Consider the following 26,316-nt stretch of genomic DNA (forward strand, 5'->3'; position numbering starts at 1 on the left):
TTTGACTTTACTTTGCCATCAAATATTTTAACACTTAACTTGCTCTCTGTTCATTTTCTGATGGTTTTCTTGCTTAGCTCTCTCCTTCGCCTTTCTCCCATCTGCAGGCCTCAAGCCTTTACGCTACTGCTACCCTCCTCACTGTGACACACAGCCCAGATAGACAACAGCGGCTAAAATCTAAGCTGGAAATGATTTGGGGCAGCCGACAAAACTTGACAGAGTGTTGTTTTAGCAATATATGCACTCTGAGGTAAGGGTTCAAAGCAGCTTAGCGCTCGGGTTGCTTGGAACTGTTGCTCTGGCTGTGATGGATGGGAAGGGGTCGTTTAGTATTCCTCACGGGCATCATCAAATAAGAGACTCGTTAAACTCGAGCGCTGCGTCTTTTTAAACGATGTAAGATTTGGAGCCCGACTCATATAGTCATAACTTACAGCTCCCAAATACCACAGCATTTTCCTACTGATCTCAGTGGACATTCAAGTGCAAAATGATTAATAGGGAAGAGAGGTTACAACTAGGCTGTTTCTTTCATTGTGAGGGATCCGATCCCTCGTTCCCTGATCTTCCCGTGCCACGCATACTCCCCAGCTGAAGGTCGGCCTCATCCAAGGGCTCCATTTCTACTGCTCGTTGCCGGTTGCTGGGAGGTGTGTGTGAGCCCAGTCTCCTCCTCTCTTTCTCTTTCTTTTCCTCTCTCTTTCTCTTCCTCTCTCTTTCTCTTCCTCTTTTTCCTCTTCCTCTCACTTTCCCTCTCTCTTCCTCTTCCTACATAAGAACATAAGAAATAGGAGCAGGAGTCGGCCATAAGGCCCCTCGAGCCTGCTCCGCCATTTAATACGATCGTGGCTGATCCGATCATGGACTCAGCTCCACTTCCCCGCCCGCTCCCCATAACCCCTTATCCCCTTAGCGTTTAAGAAACTGTCTATTTCTGTCTTAAATTTATTCAATGTCCCGGCTTCCACAGCTCCCTGAGGCAGCGAATTCCACAGATTTATAACCCTCTGAGAGAAGAAATTTCTCCTTATTTCAGTTTTAAATGGGCGACCCCTTATTCTAAGATTATGCCCCCTATTCCTCTCTCTCTCTCTCTCTCTCTCTTTCTCTTTCTCTGTTTCTCTCCCTCTTGCTCTTCCCCTCTCTCACCCATGTTTCTCTATCTCGCATTCCCTCTTACACTCCTCTTTTTCTGTTTCTGAGAGTTTTCTGTCTCTCGCATTCTCCCTCTCTCTCACATTCTCTCTCTCCCATGAATTCTCTCTCTTGCAATCTTTATCTCTGTCTCTCTCATTCCATGAAGGGTTTTTACTCACCCCATGTGTCAGCCGTGGCTCAGTGGGTAAATCTCTTGCCCTGAGTCAGAAGGTTGTGGGTTCAAGTCCCACTCCAGAGACTTCAGCACAATAATCCAGGCTAACACTCCAGTGCAATGCTGAGGGAGTGCTGCACTGTTGGAGGTGCTGTCTTTTGGATGAGCCCCATCTGCCCTCTCAGGCGGACGTAAAAGATCCTACGGCCAATATTTATCCCTCAACCAGCAACATCAAAGATAAAATTATCTGGGTCATTATCACATTGTTGATTGTGGGAGCTTGCTGTGCGCAAATTGGCTGCCGCGTTTCCCACATTACAACAGTGACCGCACTCCAAAAGTACTTCATTGGTTGTAAGGTGCCCTGAGGTCGTGAAAGGCGCTATAGAAATGCAAGTACAGGTACAACGTCTGAAACCCGGAATCCTTGGGAGAAAGTCTGTGCCGGTTTTTGGGTTTTGCCGGATTTCAGACAAGAAAATCAATCGTCTGAAATCCGTAATCCTCAGGACCGAATCTGTGTCGGATTTTGGGTTTTGCCGGATTTCAGACCTCGCCGCCCGCCGATCCTCCGCACCGCGCCGCTCGCCAAGATGTCCACTTTTCAGACAATTCCAGTTTTCGGAAGTCCGGACGTTGCACCTGTACTTTCTTTACTTTTCTCTCACATTCTCTTTCTCGCTCAGTTCCCTCCTCCCTCCCTTGTGGTATCAGGTGGCCTCCACCTAGTGATGCCCAGGGGTTTGGGGATTCAGCCGCGCAGCGAGTTCCGGGCGGTATCGCCGAGCGTGAGTTGGGGATAACCCCGAACCCATGTCTCACCAGCGACTCGGTGAGTTAATGCGCCAGCCAGTGTAGAATTGAGCCCCTTACCCGAGAAAATTTCAGCCAGGGCCGCTACAGCCTTTTGAACATAAGAACATAAGAAATAGGAGCAGGAGTCGGCCATTCGGCCCCTCGAGCCTGCTCCGCCATTTAATAAGATCATGGCTGATCATCAACCGCAACACTTTCCCGCCCGATCCCCATATCCCTTGAGTCCCTTAATATCCAAAAATCTATCGATCTCTGTTTTGAATATACTCAAAGACTGAGCCTCCCCAGCCCTCTGGGGTAGAGAATTACAAAGATTCACCCCCCTCTGAGTGAAGAAGTTTCTCCTCATCTCAGTCCTAAATGGCCAACCCCTTATTCTGAGACTGTGACCCCTGGTTCTAGACTCCCCAGCCAGGGGAAACATCCTCCCTGCATCTACCCTGTCCAGCCCTGTAAGAATTTTGTATGTTTCTATATTTCCACTACCCTGTGTGTGAAGAAATGCTTCCTGACATCACCCCTGAACGGCCTGGCTCTAATTTTAAGGTTACGCTTTTCTGTTCTGGACTTGCACCCCCCTCCCCCAGACCAGAGGAAATCATCATCATACGCAGTCCCTCGGAACTTCCACTCTTAGCATGAGTTCTTAGGTGGCTGAACAGTCCAATATGAGAACCACAGTCCCTGTCACAGGTGGGACCAGTCATTGAGGGAAGGGGTGGGTGGGACTGGTTTGCCGCACGCTCTTTCTGCTGCCTGCACTTGGTTTCTGCATGCTCTCGGCGATGAGACTCGAGGAGCTCAGCGTTCTCCCGGATGTACTTCCTCCACTTAGGGCGGTCTTTGGCCGGGGCTCCCAGGTGTAAGTGGGGATGTCGCAGTTTATCAGGGAGACTTTGAGGGTGTCCCTGTAACGTTTCCACTGCCCACCCTTTGGCTCCTTTGCCGTGAAGGAGTTCCGAGTCGAGCGCTTGCTTTGGGAGTCTCGTGTCTGGCATGCGAACAATGTGGCCTGTCCAGCGGAGCTGATATAGTCTGGTCAGTGCTTCAATACTGGGGATGTTGGCCTGGTCGAGGACACTGATGTTGGTGTGTCTGTCCTCCCAGGGGATTTGCAGGATCTTGCGGAGACATCGTTGGTGGTATTTCTCCAGCGATTTGAGGTGTCTACTGTACATGGTCCATGTCTTTGAGCCATACAGGGGGCGAGTATTACTACAGCCCTGTAGACCATGAGCTTGGTGACAGTTTTGAGACAGTTTCAAACACTCTTTTCCTCAGGCGGTTGAAGGCTGCACTGGCGCACTGGAGGCGGTGTTGGATCTCGTCATCGATGCCTGCTCTTGTTGATAGGAGGCTTCCGAGATATGGGAAGTGGTCCACGGTGTCCAGGGCCGCACCGTGGATCTTGATGTCTGGGGGACAGTGCTGTGTGGCGAGGCCATAGGAAATAATTTCTCTCTAACTGCCCTATCAATTCCTTTAATCACCTTAAACACCTTAATTTTCCATACTCAAGCCTAGTCAGTGCATCCTGTCCTCATAAATGTCTCTGCCAACGGTTAATCTAACTGTTGGCTCTCACTGCCCAGGTTAACACACGGTGAACGGGCAAAGTACCTAGTGGCAACTGGTGGCTGTGGAATGCTACCCCAGCAGGAGCAGCACCTTCAGGGGAGGAAGGGGGAAATATTGGGAGGAGGGAAGAGCCTCTTAAGGGGTCGAAAGACGTTGCACATGGGAACGGGGCTGTGGTTTGGTTGAAATAAGAACAGGAAATGCTCAGCTGGTCAGGCAGCATCTGTGGAGCGAGAAACAAAATGGAGTTGTTTCGGGCCGATGACCTTTTAGTCAGAACTGGAAAAAGTTTAAGATGTAACAGATTTTAACCAAATGCAAAGGTGGGGGGAGGGGAGGGGAGGAGAGGACAAAAGGGAAGGTCTGTGATTGGGTGGAAGGCAGGAGAGGTTAAATGCTCCAAATGGGAATGGCAGAAACATCAACAGTCTGTCGTGATGAAAGAATAGGGGCTGAGGTTATGGTCTGAAATTGTTCAACTCGATGTTGAGTCTGGAAGGTTGTTGTAATGTACGTACCCGTGAGTATGCTCACAGGTTTGTAGAGCTGTTGCAGCGGGCAGGTCGGAGGGCCTCCTCGTAGGACTGCTCCTGGCACGGCCAAGGTGGCCATTAACAAGTCCAGGCAGCGGGCGGTCGAGGGGGTCGTTCAGCCCTACTACCTGCCTCTCGTCCGCAGTAACATCCGAGCCAGGGTGTCCCTGTAGATGGAGCACGCGGTGTCCACCGGTACGCTCGCGGCCTTCCGCGAGAGGTGGGCGTCGGAGGGACTGGAGTGCATCATTTCAACAGGGAACAACATTTGAATTGAATTTTATTTGGCAAGATTCCCTTAATGTCTAATTCTTGATTTTGGTGCCCTTAAAAAAAAAAAGCGGGGGGCACCAAAATCAAAATTTAAAAGTTTTCCAAAAATAGTTGTAGAGCTATTGCACTGTGAGTGGCTTAGCCAGTCACGTGATGTTCACAAGACTCAATAAAACCCCAGCCAGTTGGGTCTAGGTCATCCACGATGAGGCAGGTGGTTGTGAGCCTGGTGGATGAACCGGTAATGTGTAGTGTGATTGTTAAACCTTTGTTAATAAACCAACTAGTTCTGAATAGCAATGTGTTGCTATGAATTCTTAAGCAAAGAACCCATGAAGCAAATACATTACAGCTGTAAAGTGCCTAATGGAAAGATGGGGTGCTGGTCCTCGAGCTTACATTGAGCATCGTTGGAAACAGTGTCATCATCATAGGCAGTCCCTCGAGTCGAGGATGACTTGCCTCCATGCCAAAAAGTTCACAGGTGTTTCAATAAAGGATCTAATATTCCCGGTCTCGAACTACATCCTGAAGGGTGGATTTTTTTAACGTGGGGTGACCGTTGCATACCAGCCACCACACGGGCTTGACAGAGCCAGGTCTTGGTCCAGTGGCAAGGGTTAACCAGGACGACTGGAGACCAGCTCTGCTGCACGGACCCAGTGCGCGCACATATCGCAGTGTGGGCTGGGCCCGTGCTGCCCCTGGGCCCTCGCCTCTTCTGAGCCCCGAACTCGCGCCTCTCCTGGGCCCCGATCACGTCCCTCTGCAATCTCTCGCCCCTCCTTCGCCCCGACCTCGCTTCTTGACGACGTCCAATCCAGTCTGCCTCTTCGCTGTGTTAAGAGTGTAAGAGGCCGAGGACAGAGAGGTCAGAGTTGGAGTGGAGTGGGGACTTAAAGTGACAGTGTTTTGGTTGAGTTGTGACCAAAGTTGGGTAACTCATGCTTTCTCTTCCAGTTCTACCAGACAAGCCAGAAAACGTGACGGTGACCTTTGCGAGCTCCCGCGCCCTGGGCATCTCGTGGAATGCTGACGTCAATGGCTTCACTCCACTCACCTCCTGCACCGTCCAGGTAAAAACAAAAACACCAAACAGACCTCATTATGTCAGCTGTGGCTCAGCACTCTTGCCTCTGAGCCAGAAGGTCATGGTTTCAAGTCCCACTCCAGAGACTTGAGCCCAAAGTCGAGCCGACACTCCCAGTGCAGTGCTGAGGGAGTGCTGCACTGTCGGAAGTGCCGTCTTTCGGATGAGATGTTGAACCGAGGCCCCGTTTGCCCTGTAACAGATCCCATGGCACTATCTTAAAGAAGAAGCACAGTAGTTCTCCCTGGTGTCCTGGTCAATATTTATCCCTGAACTTACATCACCAAAACAGATTATCACATTGCTGATTGTGGGAGCTTGCTGTGCACAAATTGGCTGCTGCATTACAACAGTGACTACACTTCAAAAGTAGTTAAGCCTCACAACCCCCCGAGATGTCTGCGTTTCTCTCATTCTGCCCTGTTGAGCAACCCTGAATATAATCGCTCAACCATCGGTGGCCGTGTCTTCTGTTGCCTGGGCCCCAAGCTCTGGAACTCCCTGCCTAAACCTCTCCACCTCTCTAACTCTCTTTCCTCCTTCAAGACGCTCCTTAAAACCTACCTCTTTGACCAAGCTTTAGGTCACCTGCCTTAATTTCTTCTTATCTGGCTCGGTGTCAAATTAATTTGTTTGTCTTATAACAGTCCTGTGAAACGCCTTGGCATTTTTTACAACGTTAAAAGTGCTATATAAATGCCAGTTCTTGGTGTAAAGCGCAATTGGGATGTCCTGAGCTCATGAAAGGCGCTATATAAATGCAAGTCTTTCTTTCTAAACCTGACCTACTGCAGTCAAAGTGCATCATCTCAAGGTAGCCCGCCTCTGCATTGGGGCCTCACAGTGAGTGACCGTGAAGCTGAAGGCGGGGGGGAGGGAGAGGCAATTTGAGTCAGCTTGGTGGGGCCCACAGTACAGGAGAGAGTCTTGGTCATCAGGGCTGTTCCTGGGGAATGAGACTCTCACAGTTTCTCACTCATACACATGGGACACGACCAACGTGACCTCACCTGGGAGAGACCGTCCATGAGTTCAGCCCTACTGTCGCTCTGTGCCTTTCTCTGTATCTGTCTCTCCACGTGTGTGGGTGTTTGTCTCACTGCGCACCTCTGACTCTCTGTCACTACCTTTCTCTGTCACTCTCACTCTCTCCCTCCCACTCTCTCTCACTCACTCTCCCGCTCCCTCTCTCTCTCTCTGACTCTCTCCCTCTCTCTCACTCCTCTCTCTCTCTCTCACTCCTCTCTCTCTCTCGCTCTCTCTCACTCCTCTATCTCATTCTCTTTCTCCCTCCTATCTCTCTCCCTCCTCTCTCTCTCTCACTCCCACTCTCTCTCTCACTTACTGTCTCTCTCTCTCTCTCACACACACTCCCACTCTCTCTCTCTTCTCTCTCGCTCTCTCACTACCACTCCCTCTCTCGCTTTCATCCCCTCTCTCTCTCTCTCTCTCCCTGTTTCACTCCCTCTCTCTCACTGTCCCTCTCTCTCCTTTCTCTCTCACTCACTATCCCTCTCTCTCCCATCTCTCTCTCTCTCTCCTCTCTCTTTCTCACTCACTGTCCCTCTCTCTCTCTCTCACTGTCCATCTCTCACTCCCTCCCTCTCTCTCTCTCTCTCTCGCTCATTTGCTGAAATCCCAGTCCCAGGTTTGTGGTGAGTGAAAAGTTAAATTAGGTGACTTTGAGCCTCAAACCGTGCCAAAGGGTGAGTAATCTTTAGAAACATTTTTCCACGGGTCTGGTCCCAGCCCCTGACTGAGTGGAGGGAGTTTGGGGCCTTGTCTGACGGTGGAGCCGAGGGGGGTGCGGTGTTCTGGCTTTTATACACATTCATGGTGCAGATCTCTGGGGTCAGGGGTCAGCCGGCCTGTCCCTTTGCCCCGTGGTGAGACCAAACTGTCCCTCCGATAGGTTCACAGCTGGAACCGTGTTGCTCACCATCCAAACCTTACTTCATGTGTCTCCGTGCCTGTCTCTGTTGTTAAACGCTGTTTCCTCTGCTCCCGATATCGGTACAATTGATCATCTCCAGCTCCGAGTGGTCATAGGCCTCCGAACCGGCTGGAGGGAGGTGGGGGGGGGGAGCGGGAGGGGGCTGGGGAGAGGGGGAGGGGAGGGGGGGGAAGGGGAGAGGGAGGGGAAGCGGAGAAGGGGGGGGGGAGAGGGAGGGGACTGCAGAGGTGGAAGGGGAAGGATAGGGGAGGGGAGAGGGGGAAGGATAGGAGGAGGGGATGGGGGAGGGGTGGGGGGGCTGGTGGAGAGGCTAGAGGCTGGAACAGGGGAAGGGGTAGGGGTGGAAGAGGGGCTGGGGTGTCCAGAACAAGGGGGCATAACCTTATAATCAGAGCCAGGCCATTCAGAGATGATGTCAGGAAGCACGACTTCACCCAAAGGGCAGTGGGAATCTGGAACTCTCTCCCCCAAAAAGCTACTGAGGCCGGGGGTCAATGGAAAATATCAAAATTATTGATTATAGATGTTTATTGGCTAAGGGATATGAAACCGAGGCAAGTGACGAGTTAAGATACGGATCAGCCGTGATCTCATTGAATAGCGGAGCAGGCTCGAGGGGCTGAGTGGCCTCCTCCTGCTCCTGTGATCCGAGGGTGGGAATAACGGAGCTGACTCCGGCACAAACACATCACCCAGGTTTCCGATATTCCGGTGTTGGTGCTTACTCCCCAGCTGTTTGGAGATATTGCCCTCTTGGGGATATGGTTCCAGACACAGCCTCTTCCTGCAGGGATTGCTGGGCAGTGGCCAATAGCTGGTCCTACTGTGCCTGCAATGGTTGGGAGGGGAGGAGACAGGGCTGGTGGGTGGGGGCGAGCAGTGAGAGAGAGAGAGAGCTTTCTCAGAAGCCTGACGGGAGAGCCATGCATAATGAGGGGCTGTGAGAATCAAGCGGGGAGCGAGAAGCAGAGTGGGGCAGGGGAGGGGGCAGGAGATCCAGGTCTGGGGGGCTTGGGAGATGGGAGAGCATGGGACTGGGGGTCTTGGGGGAGGGGAGGGCGTGGGACTGGGGGTCTTGGGAGAGGGGAGGGCGTGGGACTAGGGTCTTGGGGGAGGAGAGGGTGTGGGACTGGGGGTCTTGGGGGAGGGGAGGGCGTGGGACTGGGGGTCTTGGGGGAGGGGAGGGCGTGGGAGTGGGGTCGGGGTCGGGGAGGGCGTGGGACTGGGGATCTTGGGGGAGGGGAGGGCGTGGGAGTGGGGTCTTTGGGGAGGGGAGGGTGTGGGACTGTGGTCTTGGGGGAGGGGAGGGTGTGGGACTGGGGGAGGGGAAGGTGTGGGACTGGGGGAGGGGAGGACGTGGGACTGGGGGAGGGGATGATGTGGGACGGGGGGTTTGGGGAAGGGGAGGGCGTGGGACGGGGGGCTTGAGGAGGGGAGGGTGTGGGGCTGGGACAGCTTGAGCTGAGTCCAGGGATAGACGTGCAAGTGGAGATAAGGAGCATGTGCAGGGGAGCCTGTGGGGCGCACTGAGGACGGGGTGGGGTGGTCATGGAGAACTTCCTGAGAGCGAGAGATCACGGTCAGCTGGAGATTACGGAAGATGGGGAAGGGGAGCCGGGGTCACCGGGCGGGGTCAAGACTGGAGATGAGGTCAGGGGGCGGGATCATTGGTTGTAGTCAGGGGCGGGGCCAGGACTGGAGACTGGCTCAGGGGACGGGGTCAGGGCGTGGGGTCAGAGGTCGAGGTCAGGACTGGTGGCAGGGTCAGGGGGCGGGGTCAGGACTGGGGATGGGGTCAGGGGTTGGGGTCAGGAGGTGGGGTTAGGAGATGGGGTCAGGGGACGGAGTCAAGACTGGAGATGGGGTCATGGGGCGGGGTCAGGACTGGAGACGAGGTCAGCGGGTGGGGTCAGGAGGCGGGGTCATGAATGGAGACGGGGTCAGGGGAATGGGGTCAGGACTGGAGACAGGGTCAGGGGGTGGGGTCAGGACTGGAGACGGGGTCAGGGGGTGGGGTCGGGAGGTGGGGTCAGGGGATGGGGTCAGGGGACGGGGTCAGGACCGGAGATGGGGTCAGGGGGTGGGGTCAGGACTGGAGACAGGGTCAGGACTGGAGATGGGGTCAGGGGGTGGGGCAGGAGGGGGTTGGGGGCGGGGTCAGAGGACGGGGTCAGGGGACGGGGTCAGGACTGGAGATGGGGTCAGGGGGTGGGGCAGGAAGGGGTCAGGAGCGGGGTCAGAGGATGGGGTCGTGAGGCGGGGCCAGGAGACGATAACCAAGTGCTACTGGAACAATGCCCACTGCCGCTCCCGTCAGACGACAGATAACCTGCCGCCCTTTGGCTAGACGTGGAAACAGAATGCAGACGTTGGCGGTGTGGGAGGTGGGGAGAAACCTGGCAAGAAAAAGTAAATAACCGTTCAAATTCCTCAGGTGCAAGGAGAATCCATTGGTTTGGAAACCAAATAAAGAACATAACGTGCCTTTTGCACCCTCAGGGCGCTGCAAGGTGCCTCACAGCCAATAAAGTTCTATTTTTGGAGTGTAGTCGCTGTCGTAATGTAGGCGACGCGGCAGCCAATGTGCGCACAGCAAGCTCCCACAAAGAGCAAATGAGATAAATGGATTCGACAATCAGTTTTTTTTCCTGGTGGTTGTTTGAAGGATAAACATTGGCCTGGACACTGGGGAGAACTCCCCCTAACCCCTGCCCCCGACCTTCTCTTTCCAAATTGTGGCCGCGGGATCTTTTACATCCGCCCGAGAGGTTTAACGCCTCATTCGAAAGCACTCCCTCAGTACTGCACCGTCAGCCGGGGAGTGTGTGATTGAGCCTCTGTGGTGGGGGGCTGGGTCTTGGGTTAGGAAAAAATGAGTTGAGTTTTTTTGCGCAGGGAATGGTTTGGAGGCAACAGCTGATGCGTGAGGTTCACCTGACTGCAGTACAGCGACGAGCGGAGCCATGTGTAGTAAATGTAGGCAAATATTTAGGAACGCCGTCCGTTAGCATCCTGAATGCAGGCTCTTTGAGAGACTGACGGACGGAAATAGTGAGGCTCTTAGCCAAACCCAGTTGGTGGTCCCACCACTGTAAACAGTTGTAGTCAGTCTGAGAGAAAAGCTGCACCCTCACTGGGCGGGACGGGGTAGAAAGGAGCTCTTGTGACACCGAAACCACAAACCGTTCATCCGAATGTTGAACTGCGACCCAAGGGCAGTGGTGTCTGCCCGAGGTGGGCAGGCAGTCTGCTTTGGGGTTTCTCCCACTGATGCAAGCTCAGGCTCTTGGGAGGCCTTTTCTCTTGCTAGGCCGCTGGACCCCCATTGGTGGGGATGGGGGGGCGGGGAGGGGGGAAGAAGGGAGGGGACTCTCAGTCTCAACTGGCATTCACCCGGAGCTGCTCAGTGGGCAGCACTGTATTCAGAAAGTCCCACTCATTGAGCACAAAAATCCAGGCTGACACTCCCCGTGCAGTGCTGAGGGAGCGCCGCACTGTCGGAGGTGCCGTCGTTCAGATGAGACGTTAAACCGAGGCCTCGTCTGCTCGCTCAGGTGGACGTAAAAGATCCCATGGCGCTATTTCAAATAAGAGCAGGGGTGTTCTCTCTGGGGTCCTGGGCCAATGTTTATCCCTTAAAGTGGGGCTTCGGAGCTCTGCTATAATGAAAGGGTTAAGAATGGGTCTCGGAACTAAAAAGGGCTTTTGTAAGTGGTCAACTTTACAAGCTGTGTAACCTGAGGACAATCACAAATACATCATCATCATCGTAGGCGGTCCCTCGTATCGAGGGTGACTTACTTCCACGCCAAAAAGGGATGAGTTCACAGGTGTTTCAATGAAGTACCTAATATTCCAGATCCCGAACTACATCCTGAAGGGTGGAAGATGCCTGTGCGTGGATTCTTTTAACGTGGGGTGACCGTTGCACACCAGCCACCACACGGGCTTGACAGAGCTAGGTCTTGGTCCAGTGGCAAAGATTACCCAGGACGACTGGAGACCAGCTCTGCTGCACGGACCTAGTGCGCGCACATATCACAGTGTGGGCTAGCCCATGCTGCCTCTGGGCCCTCGGCTCTTCTGGGCCCCAGATTCACGCCTCTCTTGGGCCCAGGTCACTCCCCCTATACGGACTCTTGCCGCTCCTTCCCCCCTCCTGCTGTGCCTGCCCGCACTGCAATCAGCAACCTGGCTTCGCAGCCGTCGCCCTCCTGCAGCAGCACGCGCTGCTCCCTGCAGGGGTATACCGCCGCACACTGCTCCCTCCAATGGCCCCGGCCTGCTGATGGTCTTGCAAGCCGGGACCGCGCCGATTTCCGGGCCGGGCCGCTGCACGCTGTTCCCTCCAAATTACAAATAGCCAAACTGTTGAACCACAGGAGGCCCAGAGGGGCAGCTAAACAGGGCAAGGGGTCAAAAGTGACACGGTGGAGAAACTCCATCTGGTATGAGACATAGGCCAATGATTGTGTGAGGTGAAAGGGAATTCGTCAAGCAGCAATTGTGCACGCGGGCTTTGTGCCAATTAAATGGCATGGGCGGGGGTGTGCGGGCCGTGCACATTAAGTGTATAAAAGGTTGCTTGGAACTTTGTGTCATTCGAGAGGCCTGGCTACAGCCCACTAGCAGGCAGGCTTCCCACCGGTGCAAAATAAAGACTACTTGAATCTTCGAACCCACATCTGATGTTGAGTGTTTATTGTAAATACTCACTACATCCCTCAACCAACATCACCAAAACATCTAGTCATTTATCATCTTGCTGTTTGTGGGAGCTTGCTGTGCGCAAATTGGCCGCCGCCCTTCCTGCATTTCAACAATGACTACGTTTGAAAAGTTCTTCATTGGCCGTGAAGCTCTGAGGTCATGCTATAGAAATGCAAGGCTTTCTTTTTAAATCGCGAATGAACGGGGAGGCTTTAAAGGCGAGGTGTGAGAGAGGAATTGGCGCTGAGCTTTGGGGTGAGGCAGTGAGAGAAGCTCGGGAACGGGAGCCATGCCCTCTTGAGGTCGTCTTCGAATATGAATGTCTGATTATAATTAGGCAGCAAAAAAACTTCACAAAGGAGATGAATAACTCCCGAGCCATTGGGAAATTGGAAAAGCCTAGATATTGCGCGCAAAGTCTCTGGAGTGGGACTTGAACCCACAACCTTTGGACTCAGAGGCAAGAGTGCTACTCACTGAGCCACCAACAAACAGACCGTGCGCCCTGGACCCACATGAGGAAGAAATAGAATAAAAATGGAACATTTACAAGCACGCACAAAAGCCCACCACCAGGAACGAGGAACGGACAGTGAATGCAGCCGATCTCGCGATGTCCACCTCTTGAGAATAAACCTAAAAAAACGAACCTGGGGTAGAAATTACTGTCAGCACTTAGCTAGCTCGGAACAAATTCCTCTTTTCCCTTTTGAGAGGAGAAAAAGAAAAAAAAAAGACTTGCATTTATATAGCACCTTTCACGGCCACCAGACTCAAAGCCACTTTTTGGAGTGTAGTCACTGTTGTAATGTGGGAAACACAGCAGCTAAGTTATGCACAGCAAGCTCCCTCAAACAGCAATGTGATAATGACCCAATAATCTGTTTTAGCGACGTTGATTGAGGGATAAATATTGGCCAGGACACCGGGGAGAACGTCCCTGCTCTTCTTCGAAGTTGTGCCGCGGGATCTTTTACATCCACCTGCGAATGCAGACGGGGCCTCGGTTTAACGTCTCATCCAAAAGATGGCACCTCCGACAGTGCCGCGCTCCCGCAGCCTCACACTGGGAGTGTCAGCCTGAACCCACAACCTTCTGACTCAGAGGTGAGAGTGCTACCCACTGAGCCACGGCTGACACTGAGAGAGATTAACTAACTGCTCGTATGGACACCAGGATCAGCAGCCATTCTTGCTCTGTGACCTTACATTTCTGGCTCGGGAGCAACGATCTCAAAGACTTTGTGAGCGAACCACAGCAGAACATTCTTCGTGAGACGTTGCTGGCAGCTCTCGGTACTCTCTGAGTCATGGGATATTCATGCAGAGGCGAGGCTGTGTGAGTTATTTATTTTGGTGTTTCTTTAATGAGCCAAATTCCGGTTATCGACCCTTCAGCCATTGGAAACAGTTTTTCTTTATTTACTCTACCTAAACGCTTCATGATTTTGAACACCTCGATCAAATCTCCCTCTCGGCCCTCTCTGCTCCAAGGAGAGCATCCTGAGTCTTTTCATAAACAGCGCTGTGTGTTCAGCAGAGAGACATGCTTGGCACTGCTTCTCGCTCCTGCTTAACCTTGGCATTAAGTCCGCAGCAGATGCAAGGCTGTTGTGCCGTTGCATAGAGTAACTGCTCCGTCCAGTGTGATACTGAGCCACACAGTCCAGAATGGTTCCACAGTCAAGTCCCGGCCACTTCTGGGTCAGTGAATCTCGGATAAAGTATTGAAAGATAAAACGAACGTGCATTCCCATAGTACCTTCCATGACTGCAGGACATCCCAAAGCCCTTTACAGCCAATGAAGTACCCTTGACGTGTAGTCGCTGTTGTAATGTGGGAGATGTAGCAGCCAATTTGCGCACAGCAAGCTCCCACATACTGCGATGTGATAATGACCACTGCATTTAGGGTTAGGGTTCGGGTTAGGGTTAATTTTATCTTTGGTGTTCTTGGTTGAGGGATAAATATTGGCCCAGAATACCGGGGAGAACTCCCCTGCTCTTCTTCCAATAGTGCCAGGGCATCTTTTACTTCCACCCGAGAGGGCAGCTGGGATCATGGTTTAACGTCTCATCTGAAAGACGGCACCTCCGACAGTGCAGCGCTCCCTCAGCACTGCACTGGGAGTGTCAGCCGAGATTGTTTGCGCTCAAGTCCCTGGAGTGGGCCTTGAACCCTCCACCTTCTGACTCGGGCGAGACCTTGAGAGATAGCGGCATTCAGGTCGAGTGTGATGTGCCCATGGTCGAATAGCCGACTGCCTCTCCAGGCACGCACATCCACTTGAGATTTGTGTCGTCAAGTGGAAGGGTGCAAGGAAGAGCTGCATTGTGGGAGCGCGTGTAACATCACAAATGTTGTTGGGAGTAAAAGAAAGACTTGCATTTATATAGCGCCTTTCACAACCACCGGACATCTCAAAGCACTTTACAGCCAATGAAGTACTTTTGGAAAGTAGTCACTGTTGTAATGTGGGAAACAGGGCAGCCAATTTGCGCACAGCAAGCTCCCACGAACAGCATTGTGATAATGACCAGATAATCTGTTTTTGTGATGTTGATTGAGGGAGAAATATTGGCCCCAGGACACCGGGGAGAACTCCCCTGCTCTTCTTCGAAATAGTGCCGTGGGATCTTTTACGTCCCCCTGAGAGAGCAGACGGGACCTCGGTTTAATGTCTCATCCAAAAGACGGCACCTCCGACAGTGCGGCACCCTCTCAGCACTGCACTGGAGTGTCAGCCTAGATTTATGTGCTCAAGTTGCTGGAGAGGGACTTGAACACATAAAATAAATGTATTTTCCGGTCTTGATTGGGAGATTCGTGTTGACACGAGAGCTTAAAAAGTCAATTTGTAAATGCGATTTGGAGCGAAGTGTCAAACCCCCTCCCTCATCATGTTTCCGAGGCGATTATCGCAACGCAGCATTTCATCAGCGGAGTTACTGAGGGCAGCAAATAGATTGGATTTGTGGAATCATCTGTTTCATTTCCCTATCCTCCGGTTTCAGAATGAGTCTCTCCCACAGTGTTCCATTCATTGAGTTTTCATCAACACATTACTCAATCGTTGCTTGACAGAAATTGCCTGCCTTGTGTTTGGAGGATGAACTGAGGCCGAACCTCAGAAACCGCGGAAACCTGAGGCAGGGTTAAAGTCCTGGCTCTATCGAGGGTGTTTGGGGTGGTGGGTTAGGGGATCACTCTCTGAGTGGGCAGTAGGTGGGCTCACTTCACCAGCTTGGCTCTCCGAGTTTGTATCAAGGTTTAATCAGTGGTGGCTGCCCAGTGAATGTTGGTGTAAAGTAGAGTCTGATTATTTTTAAATCATCATCATAGGCAGTCTCTCGGAATCGAGGAAGACTTGCTTCCACTCTTAAAATGAGTCTTTAGGTGGCTGAACAGTCCAATACGAGAACCACAGTCCCTGTCACAGGTGGGACAGATAGTCGTTGAGGGAAAGGGTGGGTGGGACTGGTTTGCCGCGCGCACTCCTTCCGCTGCCTGCGCTTGTTCCTGCATGCTCTCGGCGACGAGACTCGAGGTGCTCAGCGCCCTCCCGGATGCACTTCCTCCACTCAGGGCGGTCTTTGGCCAGGGACTCCTTTATCAGGGAGGCTTTGAGGGTGTCCCTGTAACGTTTCTTCTGCCCACCTTTGGCTCGTTTGCCACGAAGGAGTTCTGAGTAGAGCGCTTGCTTTGGGAGTCTCGTGTCTGGCATGCGAACGATATGGCCTGCCCAGCGGAGCTGATCGAGTGTGGTCAGCGCTTCAATGCTGGGGATGTTGGCCTGATCGAGGACGCTAATGTTGGTGCGTCTGTCCTCCCAGGGGATTTACAGGATCTTGCGGAGACATTGTTGGTGGTATTTCTCATGGATGTTGGCATCGCTGGCAAGGCCGGCATTTATTGCCCGCCCCTAATTGCCCTTGAGAAGGTGGTGGTGAGCCGCCTTCTTGAACCGCTGCAGTCCGTGTAGTGAAGGTGCTCCCACAGTGGGATCCAGTTTGGGTGTGATGCCCCAAGCAGTGAAATAGTCTAGTGGCTCTCCACTTGTGCGAGGCACCAGCAAGGCCCGTGGCATATGTAACTGTATCCCCAACAAGAGTCCAGCGCCTTCAGAACACAAGGGCAGAACACACACTCGGGGTGAAAACATAATATCCAGTCATTTTCTTTCAGTGGTCAACACCAGAAATGCGTGGGACATGAAGGCAGTCAAAGCTCACCCATTGGCTCCCTCTACAACACAACAAAATGCCTGCCGGCTGCCGCTCCTGATGGCTACCCATCAGCCTCGAGCTTCCGGCTCACAATCGTTCGGGATAATTGCTAAACCATTCCTGATTGGGCCAAGTTCAGAGTTCACATCCATCCTATGGGAGATTGTCCTTGACCTGCGTTGCCTAGTTACCGCCTGTCGACCTCCTGTCAGCCTGTCACAGGAGCGAACGTCGTAAGTGCCATCTTGTCAGCCCGTGACTCAGTGGGTAGCACTCTCACCTCTGAGTCAGAAGGTTGTGGGTTCAAGACCCACTCCAGGGACTTGAGCTCAAAAATCCAGGCTGAAGCTCCCAGAGCAGTGTTGAGGGAGCGCTACACTGTCGGAGGTGTGTCTTTCGGATGAGACATTAAACCAAGGCCCTGTCTGCCCTCTCAGGTGGACAGGCAAACGATCCAATGGCACAAATTGAAGATGAGAAGAGGAGTTCTCTTTGCTGTCCTGACCAATTGTCACTCAGCCAACATCACCAAAACAGATTATCTGATCAGGATCACATTGCTGTTTGTGGGAGCTTGCTGTGTGCAAATTGGCTGCCGCGTTTCCCACATTCCAACAGTGACTACACTTCAAAACAGTACTTCATTGGCTGTAAAGCGCTTTGGGACGTCCGTGGTCATGAAAGGCGCTATATAAATGCAAGTCTTTCTTTCTTTTAAGTGGTATGGAGCTGTCGGGTAGGCTTTCCTGAGTAAAGGAGGCAGACTTTAAAAATTGAGAGGCCTAGGAGTAGGCCCAAGGCCTGAGTACAGCAAACTACCCGGGGTGGAAGAGAGGGTGAGGAGAATGGTGAAGTAATGAATTGGGCCGATCGGGAGAAAGAACCCTGGGGAGGAGAGGAGAAATGACCATCGCTGAATCGCAATGGAATTTAAGATGACCTCCATTTTGATTTCTGAGGAACCAAGAACTATTTTTGTGCACACGTACATCTATCTTAAGTTTCGATTCACGATGTCCTTTGTTTACTGGGGGGGGGAGCGGGGGGGCACATTTTTCAATGACATTCCCTTTGCTTGATAATCACTTCTGCTTTTTTAGCACGCAGCGAACTTTCTTCGCACAAGAAGGTTTGCCGACTGCGGGGCGACGTATTAAAAAAAAAAAAATGACCCGTTTTTGCTTTTCCTGTTTCCTTTCAGACCGAGCAGTCCGACGACAGTCCCGGCCAGGAGGTCCATCTTGAGGACATCTCTGTTCCGCCTTTCAGTCATGTGATCAGGGGCTTGGCGCCGTACTCATGGTACCGGATCCGCTCGGCCTGCCGCAACGGGATTGGCCCCTCGCCCTGGAGCAGCTGGGTGACGGCAGCAACCTTCGAGGGAGGTGAGAGCCGGGGTTGGGAGGGGGGGGTGGTCCGGGGCGGGAGGGGCTGCGTGCGTTCCGCGGAGGGAACGGGTGTCCGGTGTCGCCGAGTCTCCTCGTCCCTTCTTTTACCCAGCACCCCCCACTGTTGTCAGCCGAGCAGCCATGTTGCCCCTATTCCTTTCCGGCCCCTTCAGGAATTCTGCGCGCTTAATAAAAAAAAGCAGAAGTGGTTACGAAGGAAATGGAATTTCTTTAATAAAATGTGCTTGTGGACACGTTACTCGCTCCCCTCCAGTAAACAAAAGACATCCTGAATCGAAACCTAAGATAAATGCACCTGTGCACAAAACTGGTTCTCGATTTCTCAGAAATCGAAATGTAGGTCGTCTTAAATTCCATTCCTAATCCGCGATAGTCATTTCTCCTCTCCTCCCCGGAGTTCTTTCTCCTGATCGGCCCAATTCATCACCTCACCATTCTCCTCACCCTCTCCCGCCCTCTCTTCCACCCTGGGCCGTCTGCCGTACTCGGGCCTTGGGCCTACTCCTTGGGCCTACTCCTCGGTCTCTCAATTTTTAAAAACAGGAGCGCCAGAGCACGGCTGCGCAGCTTGAAGGGAACATTTTTGGGGAGCTCTCTCACGTCCCAGTCAGAAGATTGTGGGTATGAGCTCCACTCCAGGGCCTTCTCTGCCGATGCTCCCAGTGCAGTACCGAGGGAGCGCTGCGCTGTCAGGGGTGCCGTCCTCTCGGATGAGACGTTAAACCGAGGCCCCGTCTGCTCTCTCAGGTGGACGTAAGAGATCCCGCGGCACTATTTTGAAGACTGGTGTCCTGGTCAATATTTATCCCTCAATCAGAGAACGGTTACAGCACAGAAGGAGGCCATTTGACCCGTCGAGCCCGTGCCGGCTCTCTGCAAGAGCACTTCAGCCAGTCCCACTCCCCCCCACCCTTTCCCCATAGCCCTGCAATTTATTTTTCCTTCAGGTACTTATCCAACTCCCTTTTGAAAGCCGCGATTGAGTCTGCCTCCACCACCCTCTCAGGCAGCGCATTCCAGATCCTAACCACTCGCTGCGTAAAAACGTTTTTCCTCATGTCGCCTTTGGTTCTTCAGCCAATCGCCTTAAATCTGTGTCCTCTGGTTCTCGACCCTTCCGCCAATGGGAACAGTTTCTCTCTATCTATTCTGTCCAGGCCCCTCATGATTTTGAACACCTCGATCAAATCTCCTCTCAACCTTCTCTGCTCTAAGGAGAACAACCCCAGCTTCTCCCGTCTATCCTCGTAACTGAAGTCCCTCATCCCTAGAATTGTTCTCGTAAATCTATTCTACACCCTCTCTAAGGCCTTCACATCCTTCCTAAAGTGCGGTGCCCAGAATTGGACACAATACTCCATTTGGGGCCGAACCAGTGTTTTATACAGGATCAGCACCTAAAAACAGGTTATCTGGTCATTGCAGTTTGTGGGAGCTTGCTGTGCGCAAATTGGCTGCCGCGTTTCCCACATTACAACAGAGACTACACTTCAAAAAGTGCTTCATTGGCTGTAAAGTTCTTTGGGGCGTACTGTAGTCATGGAAGGCACTTTAAGGTATCCAGAGGCACTCTACAAATGCAGGTCTTTCTTTGTTGACACACTAGCTTCCCATGGAATGGTTGGGTTGGCCTCGTGTTGTCAGCAGCTCAACAGACAACGACTGAAATAAATATTTGGGCAAAAGTGAAGCAGCAGTCCTTCCTCGTATGTTGCTCAATGCCCTTAAAACCGGCGTTATCCAATATTATCACTACTCACCACATGTGGCCAATTGGGTAATCCAAATGTGGCTGATTAGCAACAACAATTTGCGTTTATATAGCGCCTTTAGCATAGTAAAATGTCCCAAGGTGCTTAGTAAACACTGTCATTGGGCAAGTGATCTCAATTTTGCATGGCGTGTGGTTGTGAACTTTAACCTTTTAGTGCGTTTGTTGGTGAAAGCAACAAAATGGGCCTGATAGGGTAGATGCAGGGAGGATGTTTCCTCGGGCTGGGGAGTCTAGAACCAGGGGTCACAGTCTCAGAATAAGGGGTCAGCCATTTAGGACTGAGATGAGGAGAAATGTCTTCACTCAGAGGGTGGTGAATCTTTGGAATTCTCTATCCCAGAGCTGTGGAGGCTCAGTCTTTGAGTATATTCAAGACCAAGGTCGATAGATTTTTGGATATTAAGGGAATCGAGAAACAGTGCAGGAATGTGGAGTTGAGGGAGAAGATCAGCCATGATCTCTTTGAATGGCGGAGCAGGTTCGAGGGGCCGAATGGCTGATTCCTGCTTCTAATTCTTATGTTCTTAAATGGGACGGCAAATAGCAGAGTGTGTGAGTGTTTTTTGATTGCCTCTGCAGAGGGAGTACTGCACTCTCAAATGAGCTGTTAAACGGAGGCCCCTCAGGTGGATGTAAAAGATCCCATGGCACTATTTCGAAGAAGAACAGGGGAGTTATCCCCGGTGTCCTGGGGCCAATATTTATTCCTCAATCATCATCACTAAAACAGATGATCTGGGTCATTATCACATGGCTGTTTGTGGGAGCTTGCTGTGCGCAAATTGGCTGCCGCGTTTCCCACATTACAACAGTGACGACACTCCAAAAAGACGTTGATCGGTTGCTAGGCGCTCTGGAACGTCCAGTGGATGTGAACGATGTGAATATTACTCCATGACAATCCCCTCTGGAATCGGAGGAGAAAAGGAGGGTGCATTAACTTGGGGCCTTACGTCCATGAAGTGCTTCATTTTCCATGAATTACTTTGAAGTGAAGACACTGCGGGTTTTTTTTTTGCAGCTGGATGCAGCGGACAATTTGTGGACAGCGAGTTCCCACAAACAGCAACTGAGATAAATGAGCAGTTTATTTGCTTCATGGGTTCTTTGCCTAAGAATTCATCGCAACACATTGCTATTAAGAACTAGTTGGTTTATTAGCAAAAGGTTTAACAATCACACGACACATTACCAGTTCATCCACCAGGCTCACAACCACCTGCCTCATCGTGGATCCCCCCCCCGAACCCAACTGGCTGGGGCTTTATTGAGTCTTGTGAACATCACGTGACTGGCTAAGCCACTCACAATGCAACAGCTCTACAACTCTTTTAATTTTAACTTTAAATCAAGTGCCTCTTTTTGGCAAGGGCACAAATTTCCAAATAAAATTTTAACGTAAACTCAGTTCAAATTAAAATTTGGTTGCCGGGGGTAACGATGCACTCCAGTCCCTCCGGTGCCCACCTCTCGCGGAAGGCCGCGAGCGTACCGGTGGACACCGCGTGCTCCATCTCCAGGGACACCCTGGCCCGGATGTATCCGCGGAAGAGAGGCAGGCAGTCGGGCTGAACGACCCCCTCGACCGCCCGCTGCCTGGACCGGTTGATGGCTCCCTTGGCCGTGCCCAGGAGCAGTCCTACGAGGAGGCCTTCGGACCTGCCCGCTCCCCTCCGCACAGGGTGCCCAAAGATCAGGAGCGTGGGACTGAAGTGCAACCAGAATTTGAGGAGCAGCCCCTTCAAATATTGGAATAGGGGCTGCAACCTCGCACACTGTACCATAAACGTGGAACACAGACTCCTCCAGACCGCAGAAATTGCAGGCGGCCTGGGAGCCCGTGAACCGACTTAAAAACCGATTGCACGGGACCGCTCCGTGCAACACCCTCCAGGCCAAGTCCCCAATAAATAGAGGGAGGACTCCCGCGTAGAGAGCACTCCATTGGGGACCCCCGCCTCCTCCGGACGGTAAGATGGTGCGCCATGGCGTGTCCGGACGGCTGATGAGGATGGCAAGGTGGAGAGTGTGCAAGGGCAGCCCGTACAGGAAACCCCTCCGCGCAGAACTGAAAGGGGATCCGTTCGGACGGGATCGCCCCACGTGCTTGAGCCTCCTCGACACATCTAGTGGAGTCAGGGCCCAGCGCTGTTTTTAGCGACTCGATGGCATTGGCCGCGCGCTGGACGTCGGCCCAGGATATGCGCCGTGCCAGCTCCTCAGGCGCCATCCGGCCCGCTCCTTCGCCATCCAGCAAGTCCCTGACCCTGGTCACCTTGCCAAACAGCCCTCTCATCTGCCTGCCACCTAAAACCGCGGTCGTGGAGGTACGGATTCCTGAGCAGTAGCTCCCGAAGGACAGCCGCCACTCCAGACAGGGGAGAGCTGTGCTTGGTGGCGACTTTGTTCCAGACCTTGATGAGTTCCTGGTAAAAGACAGGCAGCCCCTGGACACGGCGGTCCTGACGCCCCCCCGAGCTCACAAACAGGAGCTGCGTGTCGTAGTTGAGGCTGTACTGCTGGCGGAAGAAATACGTCGCCAGCGCACACCATCTAGGAGGGGGCTCGATGTAGAGGTATCCCTGCAGGGTCTGAAGACGGAATGTCGCAGCCTGGGTGCTGACGCACACCAACGCCTGACCGCCCTCCCGAAGCGGGAGACTCAGAACGCAGCAAAGACCCAGTGCTTCCTGTTGTTCCAGAAGAAGTCCACCAGCTTCTTCTGTATCTTGGCGACAAACGCAGGGGGAGGGGTCAAAGTGACCAACCGGTACCACAATCAACACCTCTGCAAACCCGCGAGCATACTCACAGGTGCATACGTTACAGAGGTGCTGTGGAGGATGGTTGGCTGGGACACTCGGAGAATCCCCACCCCTCCTCGGAATAGTGCTGTGGGGTCTTTTTTCACATCTACCTGAGCAGGCAGTTGAACGGCCTCCCCTGTACGGCGAGGCCCTGCTCGGTGCCGTGGATTGGGTCTCGGGCAACGGGCGGAACATTGCCCAGGTGGGCGGCGTGTGGAGCTGGCTGCTGTTATTGGTACACTCATAATAAAGGATGAAACTAAGTACTGTGTACAATGAGCAAGTGTGACCGTAGCTCCTTTAATAAGTCTCCAGAGTGCAGGTACCTCGTGGGTGGCCTGCTTATATACTGTGCTCCCAAGGGATGCTGGGAGCCTTTGGGACTCCAACAGGTGGGCCCTCTGGTGGTCAGGTGTTATACAAGGGGTTAAATACATAACACCACTCCCCCGTGAAGTCAATAGTACACTTATTTACAAGGTGAGACAATCTGGGGCTTTTCGCTCCCTTGTCGATCGTCTCTATACAAATGCGGCTGTGGGTGAATTGGTTAGTTCTTCACTGGGCTGTTGGGCAGCCGGCCTTGCCGGGCTGTTGGGGATGGTGAGTTCGGCTTCGTGGTCAGCCATGATGTCAGTTGCCACTTGTGTGTGTGTTGGAGGGTCAAAGTTGGTGGTGTCTTCTTTGGGTTGTTCGTAGCTGTTGGTGAACCTCAATTTGATTTGGTCCAAATGTTTTCTGTACGTTTGTCCATTGGCCAATTTGACCTGAAACACCCTACTCCCCTCTTTGGCTGTGACCGTGCCAGCGAGCCATTTGGGACCATGTCCATAATTGAGCACAAACACAGGATCATTGATCTCAATGTCGCATGACCAGTTTGCGCGGTCATGGTACACACTTTGTTGATGCCGCTTGCCCTCTAGGTGATCATGGAGATCAGGGTGGACAAGAGAGAGCCTTGTTTTCAGCACCTTTTCATGAGCAGCTCGGCTGGGGGAACCCCGGTGAGTGAGTGGGGTCTGGTGCGGTAGTTGAGCAACACTCAGGACAGCCGGGTCTGCAGGAAGCCTTTGAATGTTTCTATGTTTTTATGTTTCTATGACACACGTTTCAAGCTTTGCTTGATGGTCTGAACTGCCCGTTCTGCCTGGCCGGTGGATGCGGGCTCGAACGGGGCAGATGTGATGTGTTTGATCCCGTTGCGGGTCATGAATTCCTTGAATTCAGCACTGGTGAAGCACGGCCCATTGTCGCTGACTAGGACATCAGGCAAGCCGTGCTTGGCAAACATGGCTCGTAGGCTTTCAAAAGTGGCCGTGGACGTGCTTACAGACATTATTGTACATTTAATCCATTTTGCACGACAACCAAAAACATTTTGCCTAAAAATGGGCCCGGATAATCCACATGGATCCTCGGCCACGGTTTGGAGGGCCACGACGACAAAGTTAGCGGTGTCTTTCTGGGTGCATTGCTCAGCTGAGAGCAAGTGTTGCACTGGTGCACGCATGACTCTAAATCTGAGTCAATGCCAGGCCACCACACATGGGATCTGGCTAAGGCCGTGGCCGACCGAATCCCGAACGGGCACCGGTTATAGATGAACAGACCTTTGTGCGTGTTGATGCAGGTGAGGCCTTTCGAAGACTCCTCCAGCTCCTGCGTCATGCAGTCCGAGGTCAGGTCCAGCTTGGTGAACGTCTTCCCTCCAGCCAGGGTCGCAAATAGGTCGTCTGCCTTGGGTAGCGGGTACTGGTCCTGCAGCGAAAAATGATTAATCGTTACCTTATAGTCCCCACAAATTCTGACCGTGTCATCCTCTTTAAGTACCGGGACAATTTGACTGGCCCACTCGTTGAATTCCACCGATGCGATGATGCCTTCTCGCTGCAGCCTGTCCAGCTCAATTTCCACTTTCTCACGCATCATGTACCGTACCGCCCGAGCCTTGTGGTGGATAGGTGGCATACCGGGAGCCAAATGGATCTGCACTTTTGCCCCGGAGAAGCTTCCAATGCCTGGCTCGAACAACGATGGGAACTTGCTCAGAACCTGAGCACATGAGGCGTCGTCGACAGACGAAAGCGCTTGGATGTCGTCCCAGTTCCAGCGGATTTTTCCCAGCCAGCTTCTGCCAAACAATGTGGGGCCATCCCCTGGCACAATCCACAGCGGGAGTTCGTGTACTGCTCCATCATAGGAGACTTTGACTTCTGCACTGCCAATTACAGGGATTAGTTCCTTGGCGTATGCCCTTAGTTTGGTGTGAATGGGGCTGAGCTTGGGCCTGTGTACCTTTTTGCCCCACAGCCTGTCGAAGGCCTTTTTACTCATTATGGACTGATTTGCACCCGTGTCCAGTTCCATAGATACTGGAACACTGTTCAGTTCAACTTTCAACATTATTGGTGGACATTTCGTGGTGAATGTGTGCACCCCGTACACTTCTGCCTCCTCGGTATGAGTCTCCAATTCAGCCTGATCCCCAGTGGATCGATCTTCCTCTGCAACGTGGTGGTTTGCAGGGTTTGCAGCTCGCCTGCACATTCGCTGGAGGTGTCCCATTGTTCTGCGTTACACGCAGAGTGCTTGAAGCGGCATTGATGGGGCCGATGATCACCGCCACAGCGCCAACAAGGTGTTAACTGCCTCGTAGCACCGATTGATGGCAGACTCTGGGTATCTGAGGTCAGGCAGCAGCAGCCGGCGTGTACGTTCTGCCATGTACATTCCTGCTCAAGCCCGACGTTACTTTATGCACAGTACTGGCTGAAACTTCTTTACTTTGTGAAATCTGTTTGGTGTTGTCGCTGTTGGACATAAATGCCTGGGCTATCGTTAAGGCTTTACTTAGATTCGGAGTTTCTACAGTCAACAGTTTGCGAAGAATTGTCTCATGTCCAATGCCCAGTACAAAAAAGTCTCTAATCATTTGTTCTAGGAATCTCTCAAACTCACAATGTCCTGCGAGGCGCCTTAGTTCGGCGACGTAGCTCTCCACTTCCTGGCCCTCCGATCAGTGACACGTGTCGAACTAGTATCTCGCCACCAAAACGCTTTCCTTAGGATTTAGATGTTCCCGGACCAGCGTACACAATTCTTCATAGGATTTCTCTGTTGGTTTTGCCGGAGCTAGGAGATTCTTCATGAGGCTAAAGGTTGTTGCCCCACAGTCGGTTAGGAGGATTGTCCTTCGTTTGGTAGCATTCTCGTCCCCTTCCAGCTCGTTGGCCACGAAGTATTGGTCGAGTCTCTCCACAAAGGCCTCCCAATCATCTCCTTCTGAGAACTTCTCCAGGATATCGACTGTTCTTTGCATTTTCACGCGGTTGTTCATTACCTCGTCGCCAATTGTTACACTCATAATAAAGGGTGAAACTGAGTACTGTGTACAATGAGCAAGTGTGACCTTAGCTCCTTTAATGAGACTCCAGAGTGCAGGTACCCCGTGGGTGGCCTGCTTATATACCGTGCTCCCAAGGGATGCTGGGATCCCTTGGGACTCCAACAGCTGGGCCCTCTGGTGGTCAGGTGTTATACAGGTTACAAGGGGTTAAATACATAACAGTTATCACCAGCAGCGCTAACCGGGCCCCAGGCTCCCCAGTGAAACCAGGCCTGCCTGACGCTAATGAAGTGAGACGGAGAAGCGGAAGGCGTTTTTCGATCAGGTTTCTTGCCGCTACCAGCACTGTTAATGGACCCCAGGCTCTCCAGTGAAGCGAGCCTCCTGCTAATGAAGCTAAGCGTTAAACCGGCATTGGAATTCGATATAACGAGTGTAACAGGAAATATTTCAGTTAAGCAGAATTCTGTGTCTGGGA

The 26,316-nt window shown here is 52.4% G+C and overlaps 1 protein-coding gene across 2 annotated transcripts in view; it reads left to right on the forward strand.

The window, feature by feature from the left end:
• Nucleotides 1-26,316, forward strand: part of LOC139239216 (tyrosine-protein kinase receptor UFO) — a 187,489-nt gene that overhangs the window by 79,864 nt on the left and 81,309 nt on the right. For both annotated transcript variants that reach the window (XR_011588615.1, XM_070867893.1), the window contains exons 6-7: nucleotides 5,479-5,594; nucleotides 17,701-17,884. Coding sequence is in view for 1 of the 2 variants with exons in the window: in XM_070867893.1 (XP_070723994.1) it covers nucleotides 5,479-5,594; nucleotides 17,701-17,884 (300 nt within the window). In the remaining variant the exon portion in view is untranslated. The remainder of the gene's footprint in view (nucleotides 1-5,478; nucleotides 5,595-17,700; nucleotides 17,885-26,316) is intronic.

This window comes from Pristiophorus japonicus, chromosome 26 (assembly GCF_044704955.1).
Source record: "Pristiophorus japonicus isolate sPriJap1 chromosome 26, sPriJap1.hap1, whole genome shotgun sequence".
Classification (NCBI taxonomy): domain Eukaryota; kingdom Metazoa; phylum Chordata; class Chondrichthyes; family Pristiophoridae; genus Pristiophorus; species Pristiophorus japonicus.